This window comes from Pocillopora verrucosa, chromosome 3 (assembly GCF_036669915.1).
Source record: "Pocillopora verrucosa isolate sample1 chromosome 3, ASM3666991v2, whole genome shotgun sequence".
Classification (NCBI taxonomy): domain Eukaryota; kingdom Metazoa; phylum Cnidaria; class Anthozoa; order Scleractinia; family Pocilloporidae; genus Pocillopora; species Pocillopora verrucosa.
In genome coordinates, this window is record NC_089314.1 from 14,588,872 (window position 1) to 14,608,584 (window position 19,713).

The 19,713-nt window shown below is 38.5% G+C and overlaps 1 protein-coding gene across 7 annotated transcripts; it reads left to right on the plus strand.

Moving 5' to 3' along the window:
* The first annotated feature begins 1,154 nt into the window (after positions 1 to 1,154).
* LOC131771996 (tetratricopeptide repeat protein 28) lies at positions 1,155 to 14,497 on the plus strand. Of its 7 annotated transcripts, none has more exons than XM_066164388.1 (12): positions 1,155 to 1,348; positions 2,290 to 2,330; positions 4,405 to 4,473; positions 4,925 to 4,975; positions 5,177 to 5,242; positions 6,183 to 6,242; positions 6,541 to 6,702; positions 7,158 to 7,235; positions 8,069 to 8,136; positions 9,176 to 9,307; positions 9,647 to 12,953; positions 13,482 to 14,497. In XM_066164388.1, the coding sequence occupies exons 4-11, from the start codon at positions 4,927 to 4,929 to the stop codon at positions 12,914 to 12,916; spliced, it is 3,885 nt and encodes a 1,294-aa protein (XP_066020485.1). In that variant the 5' UTR covers positions 1,155 to 1,348; positions 2,290 to 2,330; positions 4,405 to 4,473; positions 4,925 to 4,926; the 3' UTR covers positions 12,917 to 12,953; positions 13,482 to 14,497. The 7 variants fall into 7 exon arrangements, with proteins under 7 accessions (XP_066020485.1, XP_066020489.1, XP_066020487.1 ...); XM_066164389.1 differs by lacking the exon at positions 1,155 to 1,348 and adding an exon at positions 1,361 to 1,411; XM_066164392.1 differs by lacking the exon at positions 2,290 to 2,330 and having other exon boundaries at positions 4,848 to 4,975.
* Positions 14,498 to 19,713: the final 5,216 nt, after the last annotated feature.

The window sequence follows — 19,713 nt, forward strand, 5'->3', positions numbered from 1 at the left end:
GTATCTCTAAAAAACACATAGCAACACTACCTGGGGATAAGAAAACACAAACATTAAAAATCAAAGTGCAAAAACAAATAGTGTTATATGACAGTGTTCTCCTTTTCAGGTGATACAGTGAAATTCACTGCCTGTTGTACATGTACCTTTTATTACAGGCTAAAATCAGTTGGAAATTGGAAGTCTAGAAAATTAAACAACAACAGCAAAAAGGTTTGCTTAGTCAGTTGAAAAATTTATCTCACCTGTTGTGACCAAAAATAAGCAAGACTGCTGTATGATATACTAATTATAATATAAATTTATATCATTATTTATATAGAAACATATTGTTTAGTTTACCCTTTTTTGGCTTTCTTTCATCTCTTTGAGTTCTTACTCAGTTTAAAATAATATGAAAATGTCACATCACTATCATAAATGTGACTGATTTATTGCAAAAAAATTTCATGAATTTCTCATGATTTTGACCACATTATTAACCCTTATTGTTAACATTCAAATTCTTCTCACTGTTCTCTTTACATTTCATCTGGTAATGACAAGGAGAATTTGGTTGACAATCAAGAGCTTCCCAAATTAGAGATCATTTCCATTATTCTTATGACCTTTTCATTTGATTCATGGGTGATACTGTAAGGAGAAATTAGTCATTCTTAGAGGTTAAAGAGTTATTTAAAAAATTGGTGATTCAATCCAAAACATGTAGAACAGTTTATACTCACTATCATATTGTGTTCTTCCAACTGTCTATATTAGAAAAAGTTGTGTCCATTCACTAACTCCAATCTTCACAAACAAAGCACTGTGAAGCATTGTAATAATGTAGTCCTTCTTGTTCTCTACTGTTTTGTTTTCAGTTCTTGGTTTCATAGTAGTTCTTTGGCTGCTTATCAGGCATGCTTATTGGCTGCTTATCAGGCTGCTTATTGGCCAGCTTATCGAGTGTTCTCCCAACCTCCCAATTGTTTACATCAGGCTATGTAAACACGGAAACCATTTTACATTTTTTTTTATAAAATAACTAATGAAAGAGGAACGAAAACCGTGTTTACATACGCTCATATAAAATGGTTTTATGGCCAATCAGAGCGCGCGTACTATTTGAATTATTTTAAGAAATAGCGTTACGCTTTCGTGACGAAGATTTCCGCTTTCAGTCCCTAAAAGCTAAGTAGGGGAGCCCCCTAAAATTTTGGGAAATTTCCCTTTTGATGTTTTTTTAAAAGGTTAAAACGCCCCCTCTGTTTGGGCTAGTTTATTTCGATAGCTGCCGTGGGATATTCCCAAATTCATGCTGCCGATAGAGGCTAGAGAAGAAAACTAGATAGAAGTCGGAAACGCCGAGGTGAGATTTTAGTTGTGGTATATGAGAATAATCTCGCCCTCCCGATAACTCAGCGACACAAACGTAGGTACAATTACAGATGTCCACTAATGTACATAAATTTTCTTGTTTAGCAAAATTCTTCTTTGAATGAACTCAAAAGCAGGTGAATTTCGTCAGCTTACAATATCAGCGCGCCTTTAACTTTCTTTAGCATTGTAATTTTACTCAGACAGGAGCTCCTGACTCTGAATATTTTATTTGTCGGCGAAGAGCCTGTCAAAATTCGCAGACGGCGGAGAAGTGAAATTGGCTTCGTTAGGTTTACTGAGATCCACAATGCCACATTGAATTTAAACGGGCATAAATCTGGTCGATGAATTTACCGCAAAGAAAACTGAGTTAACATGTCCATGGTTGTACAGACGATAGGTTATCACTTTACAGAGTAAAGTTCTTATTTAAATGTAGCTATATTCCATGTCAGCAGTCGTAACGCTGTAAACCACATCCAAATTTCCTCATCATAAATGGTTAGTTTGATTGTTTGTACATATTCTACGGTTTACTGTGTCTAACGTCAGTCAGCTGAAGATATTTGGAATAACTCACGCGATCTGGAGAAGTTAACTCCAGGTGAAGTTATAAACTCATGATCTATTTGAGCTTTACATGAAAAGACAGCAAATGGTATTGTAGCTGATGATTTCCGCTGTGTCTGTTCTCTACTTTGGCTTTCATTTAAACTTACTAGGACATCCAATTCGGCGGAATATTTTCGTAACAATTATTAGATTACGTGACTTAAGCATTTCCGCTAAAACTTGGGGAACCCCCTCACTTGAGAGGTCAAAACTCTCGTGCGTCTGAGCGAGTTCCAGTTGTATATTTGCATAGTCTTACAAACGGAGCTGTTGCTGTCGGTTTATTATATCAGCTTTTCTCTTTGACTCTTTGTTAAGGCTGGTAAGAAAACTTAAAAAAGAAGGTTGGAAACACGGAGGTAAGATTTTGGTTGTTGTATATGTGATTAAATAATTTTGCCGTCCTAATGGCTCGGCGACACAAACGAAGGTACCTTTAGGCAAGTCTATAGTTGCCGTTAGATATTTCCAGAGTCCTCCAGTAGGTTACTAAAAAAGAACTCGGGAACTCCGCAGTAAGAGTTTGGCTGTAGTAGGACTAGTAAATGTGGTTGACTCACCCTCCTGAAAACTCAGCGACATACACGTAGTTGCAGTTATAGATGTCCGCCAAGTTAAAATTAATATTACCTCGTTTGACAAAACCCTTTTTTCAATGAAGACCCCTAAAGATAGCGGAATTCTGTCAGCTTGCAATGTTGGGGCGGCCTTTAATTTTTTTACCAGAGTATGTTTACATAGAATATTAATTATTCGGTGAAGAGTCGGGGACATTGATCGCATTCATAACTGTATCACGGTCAGAATACATTTTGCTTTACAAATGTAGTTACATCTCTTGTCATCAGTCCTAACACATCAAACATCGTGTTCATTGCAACTTTACCTACGTAAATCGTTGGAAAAATCGTCTGCGGATATTTCACGGATTACCGTGGATCTAACACAAAAATAAACAGATCTAAATGCTAATTGTCAGTTCACCAAAACTGACAATTAGATTCTTGATTTTCCTTGCTAATATCGCAGAGATAACTCCAAGCTAGTCCATGGGACAAAACTAAAAACTGCGTCTACATTTTACATTTATGTTCAGAAAAAGATCTGAATGTTCGAGTTTTGTGAAGGAATGGGTGACGTCACGAGTTCCGGTTTCAGTTTCTAATGGAGGGGAACCCCCTTTTCCCCACTTTCGGGGAAATTTCCCTGTTACGCTTGAGATGTTTAAAAAACTTCCGGCGCGTTTGAGAAGGTCCACTATAGTAGTGATTGAAACTGGGTCTTTTTAAGGGAAGTTCCATCGTGGACAAATCATATTCCCTTCTGTTAGGCTGTTATAGGAACAGTTTTGATCACTACATGGTTCAATAAAAGGCGAGAATCTGGTTGTAGTTTCGTAAACTTTGCCCCGTTTACTAGGGATAGAATCCTAACGAACTAGAATCAATCTATAGACTCGATTAAGCTCAACTGTTTAATTCCACTCTCCTATTCACTCAGTTACAACGGGTGTGTAAAGAGCTACTCTGAATAACTTGTAACGAAATCACTCTTTTTACTACATTCTCTACATTGTGATTGGTTGTTGCTAAGTACTGATATAAAAGGTTATTCAAGGTTGCGTCGATTATGCAAACCTTTCAATGTGCCAAAATCACAAAAGGCGGTGCTTCTAGCTCTTGATAACAAATGACAGTCTCTTTAACTTAAAAATTGTCTCTCTTGATATAATGTTTACACTTATTATCTGATATGTATCACGCCCGAAACACAAGGTCTCCGACAGTAGCAGAGGTGTTTATTACATTCGAACTCAGATGATCTTTAAACGTTGTTAAAATACAGCTGTCTACGCATTTACCTTTAAGTGATTCCAGTAACATGTGTTGAGTTGGCACAAGGTTTTGTCAGCTGTTTTTTGCATTATGTATTCTTTTGCACTATAATTATATCCGGGCTATGGGAGATGGTGTCAAATTAAGTGAATTGGCTGTTGACTTACATTAAGCCTTGAATAAAGGGGTAAGTTCTATTAAGGCTTTGTCAGAAAGCGAATCTTGTGATCTTTTCCCTTTTCCGGTTGAAAGGTTATCTGCCTTTCCCAGTTCAGAGCTTAAATCTGTAACCGAAGTTACCTTTACAGACTCTCGGTACCAATAGGTGCACACGCACGCATAGCGTAGCCGTTATCCAGGGGAACCGTAAAAACTCTTCCCTAGGTTATAAACAGGCACTTTCCTCAAACTGTTCTCATTTCGAACACTGTGACTGATATCGTCAGCTCTTTAAACTGTTGCTGACCCCTTTACAATGTTTTGCTGTCTCAAAAATATTGAATCTTGTGCTCTTACAATCACATTTGTCAACCTTTGGTCTGATTGTGGCTGATTGATTTTGCTGTTAAGGGCTGAAATAGCGTGTTTTTTCCCTTAGGTTGATAGGTCATGTGATTTATCTAACGCTTGTGCGCCGAGGTCGCTCTGTTTACTCTGAATAACACAGGTTGGTTGTAGCTCAAAATCAATGTTACCAATCCTGCTATAATAGCCCTAATTCTCCGAATGAACCCCTCGATTTCCTACTATCTGGGAATTTCATTTTCCGTCAAAGCCTTGAACTTTCTTCAAGAAACAGTTGTGGAATACTCAACTGTCTTGATTGTTTTCGCCCATTTATATCATTATTAGAAAAGTTATTACGAAAAATCAACTAATGACGGGTGAACGAAGAAATGGTTATGTTGAATTTTGGGCTAAAAGGGCCAATACTTAAATTAGTTAGGAATTATACATGGCTAAGGCTTGGTTGTAGACTGAGGTATGCTCTGCAAATCTAAGCAGGTATAAATGTTGAAAGCCCTTCCTTTTCGATTTCAGCTTAATACAACCAAAGCCGGCGAGATTGATCTCAAAATTGATATCATGAAGTTTTAGAGTATTTGGTTCTTTTGCAGTGATGGCGGAAGGTGGTAAGGTCAGCGTTGATGATGGGAAACCTACAAACGGTAAGAAAGAAACAGCTTAATTACAACTAACTTTCTGTTATGGAAAATGTCACATGATTATCATTTCCAGGGTGATTAGCAAAACACATTATTTTACAGTTACGCTCAAGCATGATGAAAAATAAAAGTAAAACCACTTGTGAAAGGTCTTGTTTTTTAAGGGTAATGGTTTCACCATGAACGTGATGTTGTGTTTTCCAGCTGCAGAGGAACGTCAAGTCAGATCTGGTGACTTAAAAGTGAATTTAGCTGATGATATTCAGGCAGGTGAGTAAAGTAGTCTTACATGCAGGTCATAGTCACAACATGAATTTGTGGTGTGATTCATTTCCATGTTTCAGATGCCAATTCTTGAATTGAAAGGAAACTCAGATCCACGCCAAAACTCTTATACTAAGAAAAAAATATGGGAGTATGAAGTTATCAACTGCTTGACCTAACCCAACCTGTAGGATAGCGTATTTCTCAGACTGTATGGAATATTAAATGTGATCTCGTAAGGAAAATAAAAATAAAACAAAAAAAAACTCAGAAAAATTGTTGTCCTTTTCGTGCCTTCGGGTATCTAACCTTATGAAAAAGGACCACCAGTACGATCTTTTCTTCGCTTTGTCCTCAGAACCTCTCTTCAGGTAAATCAGTCCCTCTTCATCTACTTTTCCGTTGTCCATCTTAAAGTCTCTATCGTTCTTCCTCTCACCCCCGCCTCGATGGAGTCCAGCACCTGACGTTTTTGCTGATTTTGTGGATAAGATCAACATATATCTCTCCGTTAAACTCATTAATCAGCGTTTAATTGTTTAATCACAAGGCATGCCGGTACCGTGGCGTGTATCTTATGTATCATATCTTATGTATGGCAGGAATCTTCTTTACACGGCGTACTTTTTTAAAACCTTATTTCGCCGCTTCTACATCTTAATTTTAGTTTCGATGGGTAACATATATCAAGCACTGGAGATGGAGTTTGACTATTTTTCCAAATACTTCGATTCACGTTGTTTTGAATGAACTTATCAGTGTTTGTCTATGTTTGCTAAATAATCCAACGTATTTGATTCTTTACTTTACTTGAGCTGGTATACAATTTAGGTTTGAAACTGTTCAGTGGCTGAACTATCAAGCCACAATGCTTGGAGGCCAACAGAGAGATCAGAAAGATCCTTGTCCCCTATATACTTGTCTGATTATTTTTCTCTTGTTATAGACGTTCCGGCCGTTTTACCGTCAGATGATACATCGCAATTTGATGATGCAACCTTAAAAGGTAATAACAACAGTTAAAATAAACACAACCTATTCAATAAGGTATGGTCATCGAGTCAATTAGGGTTACGCAATCCTTTTAAGAGAGGCACACAAAGGGACCTGTACCGCTTAGTGATCATGGAACAGGAAAAATGCAGACAAATTTTGCAAGTCAACAAAATGATTTTAACGTTTGACAGCCGTTTCAAACTGCTACTCTCCTGGATATTTTACGCATCTGTATATGTCTGGCTGCTATTTTGTGCATCCCTATTGAGTTATATTCTATATCATGCATGTTTTCTTCTTTCTGTTAGCGATGGCGGAGGTGTACTTGAAAGAAGGTGACAACGAGTACAGCAAAGGAGAAACCAACAATGCAGTACACTTTTACTCGGAGGGACTACAAGTGAACTGCAAAGATGTCAAACTAAACGCCAAACTCTATAGCAACAGAGCAGCGGCTCAGCTCCTTCTGGGTAAGAATTAATCAATCATTCCAGTTTTGTATTCATTTTGATAGAGATTGATTACGATCATCTACAGTTCGAATGGTGTGCGTGAATGAAAACTTTCGCCGTGCTTGCAGCAACCTCAAGGTAATATAGGAAGGTAGCGCTGGCATGACTGGGACAGGCTCAATGCATGGCCCCGTCACCAACATCACTCGCTCTGGCCGATTCTCTATTCGTCCGCTGGCTATTTGAAAGATGGGATAAAACCTGACACTAAAAATTGTGAACCTCAAATTAGCCAATCAGATATATGAAAATCAGACAGACCGAAATTCAGATGCTCTCGCAAGAACTTTTTTGCTAATTTGGCAACTTACCCAGCACTCAGAAGACATCAGTAACTGAAACGTTTAAAGTAGACTCTAATTCTGAAAGTTGAGAATTTGTCCTTCCGTACTCACACCAAATTATTTTGTCAGGAAATTGGGAAGAAGCTTTGGATGACGCTACAGTGTCTGCTCAATTGGCACCAACTTTCATTGAAGCAATAGAAATCGGTAAGTTCTCTGCAATTCCTGACACATGCAGAAAATGTCTCCGAGGATGACCGAAAGATTGGACTTGATCATTCAGGAAAAAAGCTTGTGCTGGGAATCTGCATTTTCTGATCTTCTTAAATCATTTCACAACCTAATTTATTGTCTTAATTTCGACTTTGCATTTGACAGATCTTCTTGCAAAAGCACAATGAAAATTCCAAATTTCTCATTTTGAAAAGTAATCCGCCTACTCTTATAGGGTTTTGGATTAAGTTGTAAGTTTTGATAGTTAATGAAAAAGCTGCTATATCATTACGTATATTATATAAACTGTGATGTTTTACAATGATTACCAGGCCTGAGAAATGTCTTATCAGCACACGTGTAAAATTACGATGAGCCTTATCGCCCACGTACTTTACAACTTTTTTTTCGAGGGTCGAGGATCCTTTTTCATTTATTAATAAAGCCGACTTTTATTGTCATAAATTAGTATTATTTTTATATAACATACAGAATAATACATGGCTGCTTAAAGAGATGGAACTTCTCTTCGAGTGTTCAACCCGATATCCTCCTCTTCCCCTGTTCTCACTCGTAAGCTATCGTGTTGATCACTCGAAGAGAAATTCCATATCTACGCGCACCCATGTATACCTCTCAATTTCTTAACCAGTCTCCATTTCACACTTGGTCTCGAGTCTGGTAATTTACTTTGACTGTGTACATTGCGAGACATCACTAAAGTTAAGATTTGTAAGATTGAAATAGAAGTACAAGTTGAGGTCCTTTATTATCCGCAATGCGAAAAATTATCTTTCTTGATATCAATTTTTTTCAATTTCTTTAAGGGGCCAGTGCATGTGTACAGCAACACTTGTATCAAGAAGCCATTACCTGGTGTCAGAAAGGATTGGCAGTATCCTTTGACCAATGTAGAAAAAGCCAATTCTGCTTTGGAGATTTCTTTCATTTAATTACTCATGTAAAATAGCGAAAAGTAGGCGGTTCCCATATCTTGTTGACTCTGATAAATATACGAATTCAAGAAACCGGGCGACTTGTCATGTATATTAGACGGCCAACAACACCAGAAATCATCTTAAACAGGACTGGGTTCAAACGTTCACCTGAGTGATGCCCTTAACTATATCAGCTCTTACCATAATGCTCAGTAGGTGCCAAACAACTCCAAAATCCAAGACAAAGACGAACCCAACAACAGACAGGGAGCGATTTATAAGATCGAATGCTCCGACTGCCAGGCCTCCTACATTGGTGAGATTGGTAGAAACCTTAACACGCGACTAACTGAACACAAACGAGCGACTAGAAATGGCGATGTAAACAATCACATTTCTGAACATCACCGACAAACTAATCACAGAATCGACTGGGACTCTGCTAAATGCTTAACCTACAGTACAAACTATTTTCAACGACTGACTCTGGAAAGCTGGTTCACTAACTTAGAACAGACGCCTCTCAACAGATGTCAACAATTACCAGCACCTTACAAACGACTCATTAACGACGTGAACAAACCGACAAACAGACCGACAAACAACAGACGGATCGAAACCGACCAATGACTGTTAACAAACTCTACACGAGTCTTCCAGCCAATCACATCACGGCTAAACAGACCAATCACGTTCAACAGACCAGACTTTATAACATCATCGACTGACAACTACTCCTCACTTGACTCTGAAGATGACTATCGCACAGATAGTCGAAACGTCAGTCACCAACAACAGTTCTTTTCAGAACTACACTCACCCGGACGATCACACTACACGAATAACTGTATTTGTATTACTTTCAGCTATTGTGGCCAATTTTCATTACACTGGATTGAATTCTGGCATGAACTGTGTTGAGTTTGAAATTGTAGTGTAAATAGAACTGACCTAAAACTCTTTAGAAGGCAAATTCTTTGACTCAAGCCTTTTAAGATTGACAACAACAATAAGAAGTTACTTGATTTGTGGACCGAGTGTGATAATCAACCAACTGATGGCACAGATGAAACGAGAACTAATCAGGAAGTTAACACTAACCGTGACGATACCAAAGAGAAAATCGAGGTAAGAGAACGTTTACGACTTTAAAATTAATCGAAAACCAAGAGGTAACGCGGAAAGGGACGCTTCCATGGAAGACAGACCAGCTCAATTTTTCCGTATATATATATATATGTAGTAGTTAAGTGCACTATAAGGGCGTAACGAAAAGGCCAACTCTTGAGTGTTCTGTCCAGAAATGTCCTCAGTCCATATCCAGCTGGCTTTGTTGCATAAATTGAGTAGCACCATAAGCAAGTCTGCCCCATGTAATAAGCCATCGAGAAACGTAATTAAGGATAGATAAGCCAAGGGGATAAAAGGTAGTCAAACAATTTCAATATTTCTAATTTTAAACCTTAGGATATACAAATCAACCATCAGCTACCTCAAGCAGCTGTCCAAAAGATCCTCCACTATGCAAACAATTTGCATTTTTCTATTGAAGTAGGGGACAAAGCTGGAGAAGGGAGGAGTTCCTGCAATCTCGGCAATGCTTATCATAGGCTTGGAGATTTCAAAAGAGCCATCCAGTATCATGAACGTCATCTAAAAATTGCCAAAGAAGTGGGAGACAAGGCTGGAGAGGGAAAGAGTTACTGCAATCTCGGCAATGCTTACCGGAGGTTAGGAGATTTCGAAAGAGCCATCCAGTATCATGAACGTCATCTAAAAATTGCCAAAGAAGTGGGAGACAAGGCTGGAGAGGGAAAGAGTTACTGCAATCTCGGCAATGCTTATGATAGCCTAGGAGATTTCGAAAGAGCCATCCAGTATCATGAACATCATCTAAAAATTGCCAAAGAAGTGGGAGACAAGGCTGGAGAGGGAAGGAGTTACTGCAATCTCGGCAATGCTTACCGGAGGTTAGGAGATTTCGAAAGAGCCATCCAGTATCATGAACGTCATCTAAAAATTGCCAAAGAAGTGGGAGACAAGGCTGGAGAGGGAAAGAGTTACTGCAATCTCGGCAATGCTTATGATAGCCTAGGAGATTTCGAAAGAGCCATCCAGTATCATGAACGTCATCTAAAAATTGCCAAAGAAGTGGGAGACAAGGCTGGAGAGGGAAAGAGTTACTGCAATCTCGGCAATGCTTATGATAGCCTAGGATATTTCGAAAGAGCCATCCAGTATCATGAACGTGATCTAAAAATTGCCAAAGAAGTGGGAGACAAGGCTGGAGAGGGAAAGAGTTATTGCAATCTCGGCAATGCTTATCATAGCCTAGGAGATTTCGAAAGAGCCATCCAGTATCATGAAAGTGATCTAAAAATTGCCAAAGAAGTGGGAGACAAGGCTGGAGAGGGAAAGAGTTACTGCAATCTCGGCAATGCTTATTATAGCCTAGGATATTTCGAAAGAGCCATCCAGTATCATGAACGTGATCTAAAAATTGCCAAAGAAGTGGGAGACAAGGCTGGAGAGGGAAAGAGTTATTGCAATCTCGGCAATGCTTATCATAGCCTAGGAGATTTCGAAAGAGCCATCCAGTATCATGAACGTGATCTAAAAATTGCCAAAGAAGTGGGAGACAAGGTTGGAGAGGGAAAGAGTTACGGCAATCTCGGCAATGCTTATGATAGCCTAGGAGATTTTGAAAGAGCCATCCAGTATCATGAACGTGATCTAAAAATTGCCAAAGAAGTGGGAGACAAGGCTGGAGAGGGAAAGAGTTACTGCAATCTCGGCAATGCTTATCATAGCCTAGGAGATTTCGAAAGAGCCATCCAGTATCATGAACGTGATCTAAAAATTGCCAAAGAAGTGGGAGACAAGGCTGGAAAGGGAAAGAGTTACTGCAATCTCGGCAATGCTTATCGGAGGTTAGGAGATTTCGAAAGAGCCATCCAGTATCATGAACGTCATCTAAAAATTGCCAAAGAAGTGGGAGACAAGGCTGGAGAGGGAGTGAGTTACTGCAATCTCGGCAATGCTTATGATAGCCTTGGAGATTTCGAAAGAGCCATCCAGTATCATGAACGTGATCTAAAAATTGCCAAAGAAGTGGGAGACAAGGCTGGAGAGGGAGCGAGTTACGGCAATCTCGGCAATGCTTATGATAGCCTAGGAGATTTCGAAAGAGCCATCCAGTATCATGAACGTCATCTAAAAATTGCCAAAGAAGTGGGAGACAAGGCTGGAGAGGGAAGTAGTTACCACAATCTCGGCAATGCTTATTGGAAGTTAGGAGATCTGGAAAGAGCTGTAAACCTGTATCATTCTTGCGTCGTAATTTTTGACGTTATCCGAGCCAATTTGCGGTTCAAAGATGATTGGAAGATTAGCTACCGCGACATGCAAAGAAACGCATACACTTGTTTGTGGTGTCTTCATTTAAAACTAGATCAAATTTTGGATGCGCTTTTATCTGCTGAACAAGGACGTGCACAGGCTCTTAATGATCTGATTTGTTTTAGGTATGAGTCGGGAGGAATACAGCCTAGGCCTCACACTCCAGGGAATTGTGACCTTGAGGTCCTTGCAAGCTGTGCTGTTTCAAATACAGTTTTCATGGCTGTAGATGTTACATCCCGCAAGATATTCTTCTGGTTTATTAACAGCTTTCAAGATATTCAACTGAGAAGTACTGAGATAAGTAATTATGGCTCGTTCGAAGATGTCAATACCTTTATTGGAAGCTTAATGAACACAGCATCAAGAGCGTTTAAAAGAGGTGTTATTGAATGTGAAGATCGCTCTCTTGATGAGCCATGCGCCGAAGAATTAGCGAAGAAAAGGTCAGGTCATGGTTATTTCTCTCCTGAATGCTCACCGAAAGCTGCCTTGAAGATGTTGTATGACGTTATCGTTGAGCCGATTGGTGATCTGATCAATGGCGATGAAATTATCTTTGTACCCGAGAGTTCACTGTGGTCAGTCCCTTTTGCTGCATTGATCGATTCCGAGTCAAATTATTTGTGTGACTCTTTCCGAGTTCGAACGACTCCATCCCTAACTACTTTGAAGTTGATAAACAATTACCCAGACGACTTCCACAATAAGAAAAGTGCTTTACTCGTGGGTGATCCATGTTTAGAGGGGGTTCTTTTCGAGGGGAGGAAGCTCGATCCACTGCCATGTGCGAGAGAAGAAGTTGAGATAATCGGGAGAATCCTTGACGCTAATCCTCTTATTGGTGAAGAAGCAAGAAAAGATGAAGTGTTGAGGCGACTTCCCTCTGTTGCCTTGGTGCACTTTGCTGCACATGGCCGAATGGAAACAGGCGAAATTGCTTTAGCGCCACGAAGTACTTGCTCATCACTGCCCTTTGTTGAGGAGGATTTTATTCTAACAATGAAAGATGTGCTGGATATTCGGATACGAGCGAGGCTGGTTGTGTTAAGTTGTTGTCACAGTGGTCGTGGAGAGATTAAGGCTGAGGGAGTTGTTGGAATTGCAAGAGCGTTTTTAGGTGCCGGCGCTCGCTCTGTTCTCGTGTCGCTGTGGGCGATTGATGACAAGGCTACTCTCGTGTTTATGAAACATTTCTACGAAGAACTGGTTACTGGCAAGCTTGCAAGTGAAGCTCTTAACCAAGCTATGAAGAGCATGAAAGAGTCTGAAGAATTCAGCGATGTGAAGTACTGGGCACCCTTTGTACTCATTGGGGATGACGTCACTCTGGAATGAATTTGAAGATAGGAGTTATGGATATTGTCATATGTAGGTAGGCAAATATTAATTGATGATATATTTTGAATTACTCGCTCATCATATTTGCCTGAAGAGAATCAATCACACTATTATAAGTTTCTGACATTCAAATTTTAGTGCTCTCAAAATGATCAAATTCGCGAGTGACTAACTGCAACGGCTCTTGTGTCTTCAAAGATGATTTGCTTTTAGTTACGCAATCGCAACGTATGATGTGCAATGAGGAGCAAATTGATATCCTGGTTTAAAGGAAGACTTTAACCAAAACTTTTCCAAGGATGTGTAATGATAAACATAATGACGTAATATCAGTCTCGGTTTGTGTACAATGTATATCAAAATGATTGAAAGGAATATTCGCTCGTCGGTGCTTTTGCCACGTATATCTTGCATTTAAAATGTTAATTATTAAGTTAATCACTCCTTCGATTTCTGATACTTCTACAAATATCGGTGTGTTAAACAGGTTTCTTACTTTAGGAACGTGTTCGAACCTATGTTAAAATGAATACCTTTCTGACCCCTTTTATCCTGTTTGTAGAAAAGACGAGATCCTTGCTGATGGTTTTTGGCAACGATTTGAAACCAACTTCTCTGGCGACAGGAACTTCCTCAGTATTTTCAGCGATACGGCTTGGTTTTAAAGGCATAATGTCTCAGTTTTTAAACGTCCTGATCATCTCGGCGTGTAGCGATATTGTCTGTCAGTAAAAAAAACACTAGTTGTTGAATTAGGTCTTAAAGGCGAAACCTCAGTTTTAAACTTTTGTATCAAAAACTCAATTTTAATACATAATACTTAATACATAGTATGAAAGACACAACAGTGTGTTGCAGAATATTCGGTGAACTAAGGTAAATTTTACTTTAAATTGAATTTTAAAAAACTTATTCCCGTTTTACTGATCACGATTAAAATAGTTAAAGTATTTAAGAGACTCAAGAAGTAATGGGCACTTCCTCAGTCAAAAAATTTCGGCGAATTTTTCTTTTGTTTCTGGAATGAGTAGAAAGTTAAACTTGGAAGATTTATTCACAGAGAATTTATTTCAAAGGACCATATACTTTATTTGTCGATTGGGTAGCAGTTTATTTCGCTAGTAGGTCGTGTTGGTGATGTTTTTCTATTTGAATCTTACGAATGTTTCATTTGCATCGTAAAATGTAATTCATTTTTAAGTTGAGATTTCCGTTCTTGGTCAATTGCAGCATCGAGGTAGTTTCTATGCAAATTGAACATTAAAGTTTGCCGTATGTTTTTATATAACTGTGAGTCTATGACAATCATATTTGTCTATATACTTCATATTAACTTCATTACTGCGAAGATCGCTTTCATATTTACTATCTTTAATATAGTGTTTAGTTTTCGGTTTTTAGAAAAGAGTTTTGATATCATGTCAAGATCCTGGCGTCTTTTAAACTTGCTTGAGTTGGATTTTTCTTTCATGAGGCCCTCTCTGTAGAGACAGTTTTTGTAGCGAGTTAGGTACAGTGATTGACTCGGAAAGTTATTGTAATCCCTTTGACTTACTTTGTTATCATGTGAAAATAAAAACTGAGTAACAGAATGTCCTTTGTTATAGATCTGGGCCCAGTTGTTCATAGAGTGGATAACGCTGTTCAACAGATAAATCACTATCCAGCGGATAACTGTTGAGAAAAAGTACTGCGCTATCCAGTGGATGGCGATTTATCCAGTGGATAGCGTTATCCTACTTTTGAACAACCGGGCCTGATGATGGAACTCAGCCCGGCAACATCTTGTAGCCCCGAACATGGACGGATTCGAAGCTCAAGCATTGTGATTTTGCGGTTGGATATTGCTGTGGTTGATCACTGTTAATAACACCCAACACACACAATTGGAAGGAAGGAGATTCGATTCTCGAGGGGAACTCAAATCTTTTCAATCAATTTGAGTACCCCTCGTTTAGTTCCTCTTCCCTTTGTGTCACACTCGTTACGATTTTGGAACAGCTTTTTATTTTCTCCTTTTCTGGGTTGAGTCATTGAAGATGTCGTGAATTGTTAAAGGGCGTGTAATACATGTTTTCCTTATTCAATGTAAAAAGTGGCGTAGAAAACGAACTTGCAGTTCGTTTTGTCCAATTTGACTTATTTCAGGGGAAAAAAATCGGCATTTTTTACTGAAATTCCAGTTCCAGTGAAAACAGTAGCGAGAGGTCGTGACGTAAATAAGCGGTGGCGCTAAAATATTGCGCAACACGAATTCCACAGTAAAAATACAATAAATATGTGGAAATGGAGAGGGCTCACGCTTCTGAGAAGGATACAGCCTGTTACATCGTTTATTATCCCTAAAGTCTTGGGTAAAACGTCGTTGATTACAGTCACAGATGATTTAATCAAAGAGATCAACAGTGTGATGTACCGTTTTATTTGGAAAGGCAATGATAAAATTAAACGCGCCGCTCTTATCAATGATATCGAGGATGATAAGATGTTGGATATTCAGTCGGTGATCCTTGTACAGAGGGTGATGGTATTAAAAAGATTTACAAATAAAGATTATAAAAACTCTTGGAAAATAACATTGATAATTTTGATACCAGACAGTTACCTATCTAACTTTCGGCCTTTTATAAGGAGTGCCTGGACGCTTGGTCCATGTTAAGGCAAACTTCGATACTTTCGTATGAAGATGTAGGTCACCAGGTTGTATGGAAAAATAAAAATAATACTGTCCAAAAGATCCCATTTTTCGAAAAACACTTGCTTTCTAAAGGAATTGGTACGATTGGTGATCTAATTTCTGACAATGGAATCTTCTTAAAGGGTGTTAAAGTATTACATGCAAATTTATCTCCGATACAACATTTTAGGTTAATGAGCGTCGTGGACGCCATTCTTCGTGACTGGAGGCGTATTATTATATAAAGCGCTCAACATCTCCTTTCTCATACAGATGACATAATTTATTTGAAGTTAGAAAATTCTAATGTAATGTTGGCAAAAATCACGTCCAAATCGCTTTATAACGCGTTTAAAAGCAAAAAGCATATCCCTCCAAATGCGCAAAAAAAGTTCAATGAAACAGTTTCCGTTTTACTAAAAGAAAATATACTCCTTGCCTCTTACCGTCACAATTGGAACTAAATTAGAGAATTCTTATATAAAGTATTAAATAATATAGTATTTACAAACGAAAGATTGTTTAGGTGGGGATAGTCGGATTCGCCTTTATGTACTTTTTGTATATTTTTCTACTGAATGTTACAAAGGCCTTCTGGGAAGCTTTCTGTTCTTGGCTTGGTGAATGTCAATTTAACTTTCACACATGTACAATAATGGATATATTTTTTGGAGTTTTCAATGCGGAAGAGGACTTTATTATTCTAAATCATCTAATATTGACAACTAAATTTTATATACACAAAGGTAAATTGAATTCTAAGAATCCCTTCATACGAGTTTATAAGGCCAAGATCAGGGAGATATACCAGGTAGAAATGAAGATAGCAGCAAAGCGGAATAAATTAGCAAAACATTTTCAGAAATGGGATAAGCTTTTGCCACATATCGGTTTGTGGGATGGGTGTCGTCCAAACAATGCAGAGTAGCAGAAGAAGTCAAATTTTATTGTAAAGCATACAATTTCGCTATATACTATTTGTAAGATACTGTAAGTAACTTACCGTAACATATTGAAATTAGTGTAATATGTGGTAAAATAATGTAAATGTAGAGTATTGTGTAGGTAGTGTAAGTAATCGAGAGTAAGTCATCTTCTGTAATCAAGTTTTTTGTAAACTATACTTTGTTAGTAATGTGTTCTCAGTAAATTATTGTAAGTGACGTATTGTAACCGAGTCCTGTAGTGTATTCTAAGTAGAATAATGTTTTGTAAAATGCCAAAAAAAAAGAAAGAAATTAAAAAAAAAAAAGAAAAAAATCTTGTACGGTAAACAAAATCCGAAACACTTTTGCAGCGCATTTTGCAACGTCTTTCAATGGATTTAAACCCCTAGCCTTTGAGAGTACATGTTAATGCAGATATATGTCATACAGCACTAGCGGTTGTGCCTGTTTATTAGGAGATATTTATGTATTGCTTTCCTTTATCTCCGAAGCATTGTCATCTTTAAGCAAGTTTTAACTTCTACATTTCTTTGTGTGGCCTGCATAATTATCGAACCCTGTTTGTGTTTGCTTCCATTGATAATACTAAAAGATAGTTTTGCAATCTGGAATCGGGATCTTTTGAGCTATATTCAAAATTAAAAAAAATTGTCCTTCTGATCTTTGAATGTATTTCCACTGCTGTGAAAACCGTGACACAAATTATTCAATTGTTGTTTCTTTGCAGGGTTTCTCAAAGGAAGCAGCAAGAGGGGTTGGCGTGGATTCCCATATAGAAATAAGGGTCAGTTATCGGATCATGTATAAAATTCTTTATATCAAACCAACAAAATTGCACATCACATTACAAACCCACATCAACGAATTCTCTTTCTTTGACACGTGTTTCGAATTCATGCAAAGGTTCAGACAGGTCAGTGTCTTCTATGGGCTCAGCGCTGGCTCTCGAACTGGCTTCCCCACAATCTTTCAATAGATGAGAAAAAAGGTGCTTTGAGAGAATCGATAAAGCTTTAGTTATTTAATATTCATAAGGTTTCTATGTAAATCAATTTTTTACTTACTCTCATGACCTCTAACTTTTGAAGAGCTTAACTTCTCCTCGGTTGTTTGCGAGTGTGGTCGCGATCGGCCACTTCCGAATCCTCGCCGTCTGCCGACTGTATGGGTCTCTTTTTTACTTCAGAATCATTTGCTTCCAGTAGGGCCTGAATCATCGGTATAGCACTAGGAAGAAGTTGTTTTTTCATTCTGAGGCCCATTTCAACCATGTAGCTTTTCTCATCGCAATCGGGAGAAAAATGACTGCTACAAACAACAAAATGTTCGAACGGCTCGATGAAATGGGCTCCTTTCACTTGAACAAATTAACCCTTTGTTGTTTCAAATTTGCTTCATTTGGAAATCTTTGCATTGTATGCCCAGTTTTGTTTGAATCAGTACAAAACTGGACGACACAACGCTTTACCATTATGAAAAAAATCGAATATATTGAAGCAAATTGTAAGTAAAACAATCTTGACGAGACCGGTAATCAACGGCTGTGGAGAAGACTTATACGTATCTCACGCGAGTGTAAAACGAAACTTTGGAGGTCACAGAAAAGATTGCGCCATTCAAGATAGCGCTTGTCTCGAGTTTGGAAGAGCTTTGACAGAGTGAAAATGGACTTTTGAGAAAAGACGAATGGTGCTTTTGGTATACTTGATATATTTTACTAAACGTGAAAAGAAAATGTACGGTTTTTTGGCTTTATATGCCCTGAGAGCGAGGAAAGGTTAACTTGGTGAAAACCAAGTCTTCCTGGCGAATTTTACAAATACAAATACAAGCTAAGTGCCTAGAACAGGCTATTGTATCAGTCGTTTTATTATCTCAATCTGACAAAATATCCTTAGGCTTCAAGTTGTGGAGAGTGACAATGAAAAATTTCTTGGGTAGTAGATACATCACGAACATAGCCGATGAGAGAGTTCTTTAGCCGGTGAATTGATGAAAAACGAGCAAATTTCAGATCATGAGATAGGTTTGGCTCATGCGGTGTTAACTCGATACTGGCAAAAAGTAGTTAACTTGCTTTATGTTGTACTGGTTAGAATTCATTTTTAAAATCGTTGATATGTACTCACAAGATTGATTTCATGACATAGCCATTCCAAGAAAAAAATTGAAAGGGCTAGGGTTAACATTTGAAAAGGGATCTTTGAGGAAATCTCTTTAGCGGCCAAGCTATAATCTACTTTAACTAATCACTCAAACTGTTGTTCTTCTTAGTTCGCATCTTCTTTGTTTGCTGTTTCTCTGATGTAGTCGATGTCGTTTTGCTCGACGATCGTGGCTGGCTGTTCTTTTTCTTTCTCTTAAAACGTGACGGACGCGAAGCCGAGCTCGTTTCAGGTTCATCTTCACCAGCATTTTCGGAACTGCTGCTTTTCGAAGTATTTTCAAAATCTTCACAAAAATCTGCACTCGAACTATCGCAAGAATCCTTGCATCTCTCTGCCATTTTCCTTTCGATATATTATCGAGTGAATTAGAAATTCATCAGGCGCTAGTTTTGATTGGTCAATGGGCTCTCGTCCAGGAGGAGTCCTAACTCGTGGTAATTTCAAACTTAAAATAGTCTTGTATGTGAAAACGCCGTGACAAAAATACAGGGCAGTTGAACGCTCCAAGTAATGGGCTCCTGGTTCTACCAACAGAGCTGTGACGCCACAAGTTAGGAGTGGGGCGAATTTAAAGGGGTTCTTTGTTCTCCTTAAAGAGATCTGGTCGTATTCTGGAAACATGAAATAAGTCATAATGTGACCTACAGACAAAACAACGAGAGACGAATTCATATTTGGTCCTGATAACGCCCAGATAAGCGAGCAGATCTTGAAGAATGCCCCTGTGACTGATTTTGTGGGAAGACCTTCACAAGGGTGCTCCAGATTTCCTACAGCCGAGGAGAAGGAAAAGCCGCCATTTTATAGCTTGATTCTCAATTGAAAGATAGAGGTTCAAATTTAAAATGTATTAATTTATATTGAAATTCATCTTGTGAAAGTTTCATAGAAAGTCACATCGTCGCGGAAGGGGACTAAGCCTTGCTGGACCCAGACCCAACAACATTCTTGGAGTTGCTCGGATCAGTTAAGTTGAAAATGGCGGGTATTGTGAATGTCAGT

Bases quoted from the DNA above. Each gene is read 5' to 3' on its own strand.
- LOC131771996 (XM_066164388.1), top strand. From the start codon at position 4,927: ATGGCGGAAGGTGGTAAGGTCAGCGTTGATGATGGGAAACCTACAAAC. The intron at 6,243-6,540 runs GTAATAACAACA...TCTTTCTGTTAG, and splicing joins TGATGATGCAACCTTAAAAG to CGATGGCGGAGGTGTACTTG. The intron at 8,137-9,175 runs GTATCCTTTGAC...AAGCCTTTTAAG, and splicing joins GGTGTCAGAAAGGATTGGCA to ATTGACAACAACAATAAGAA.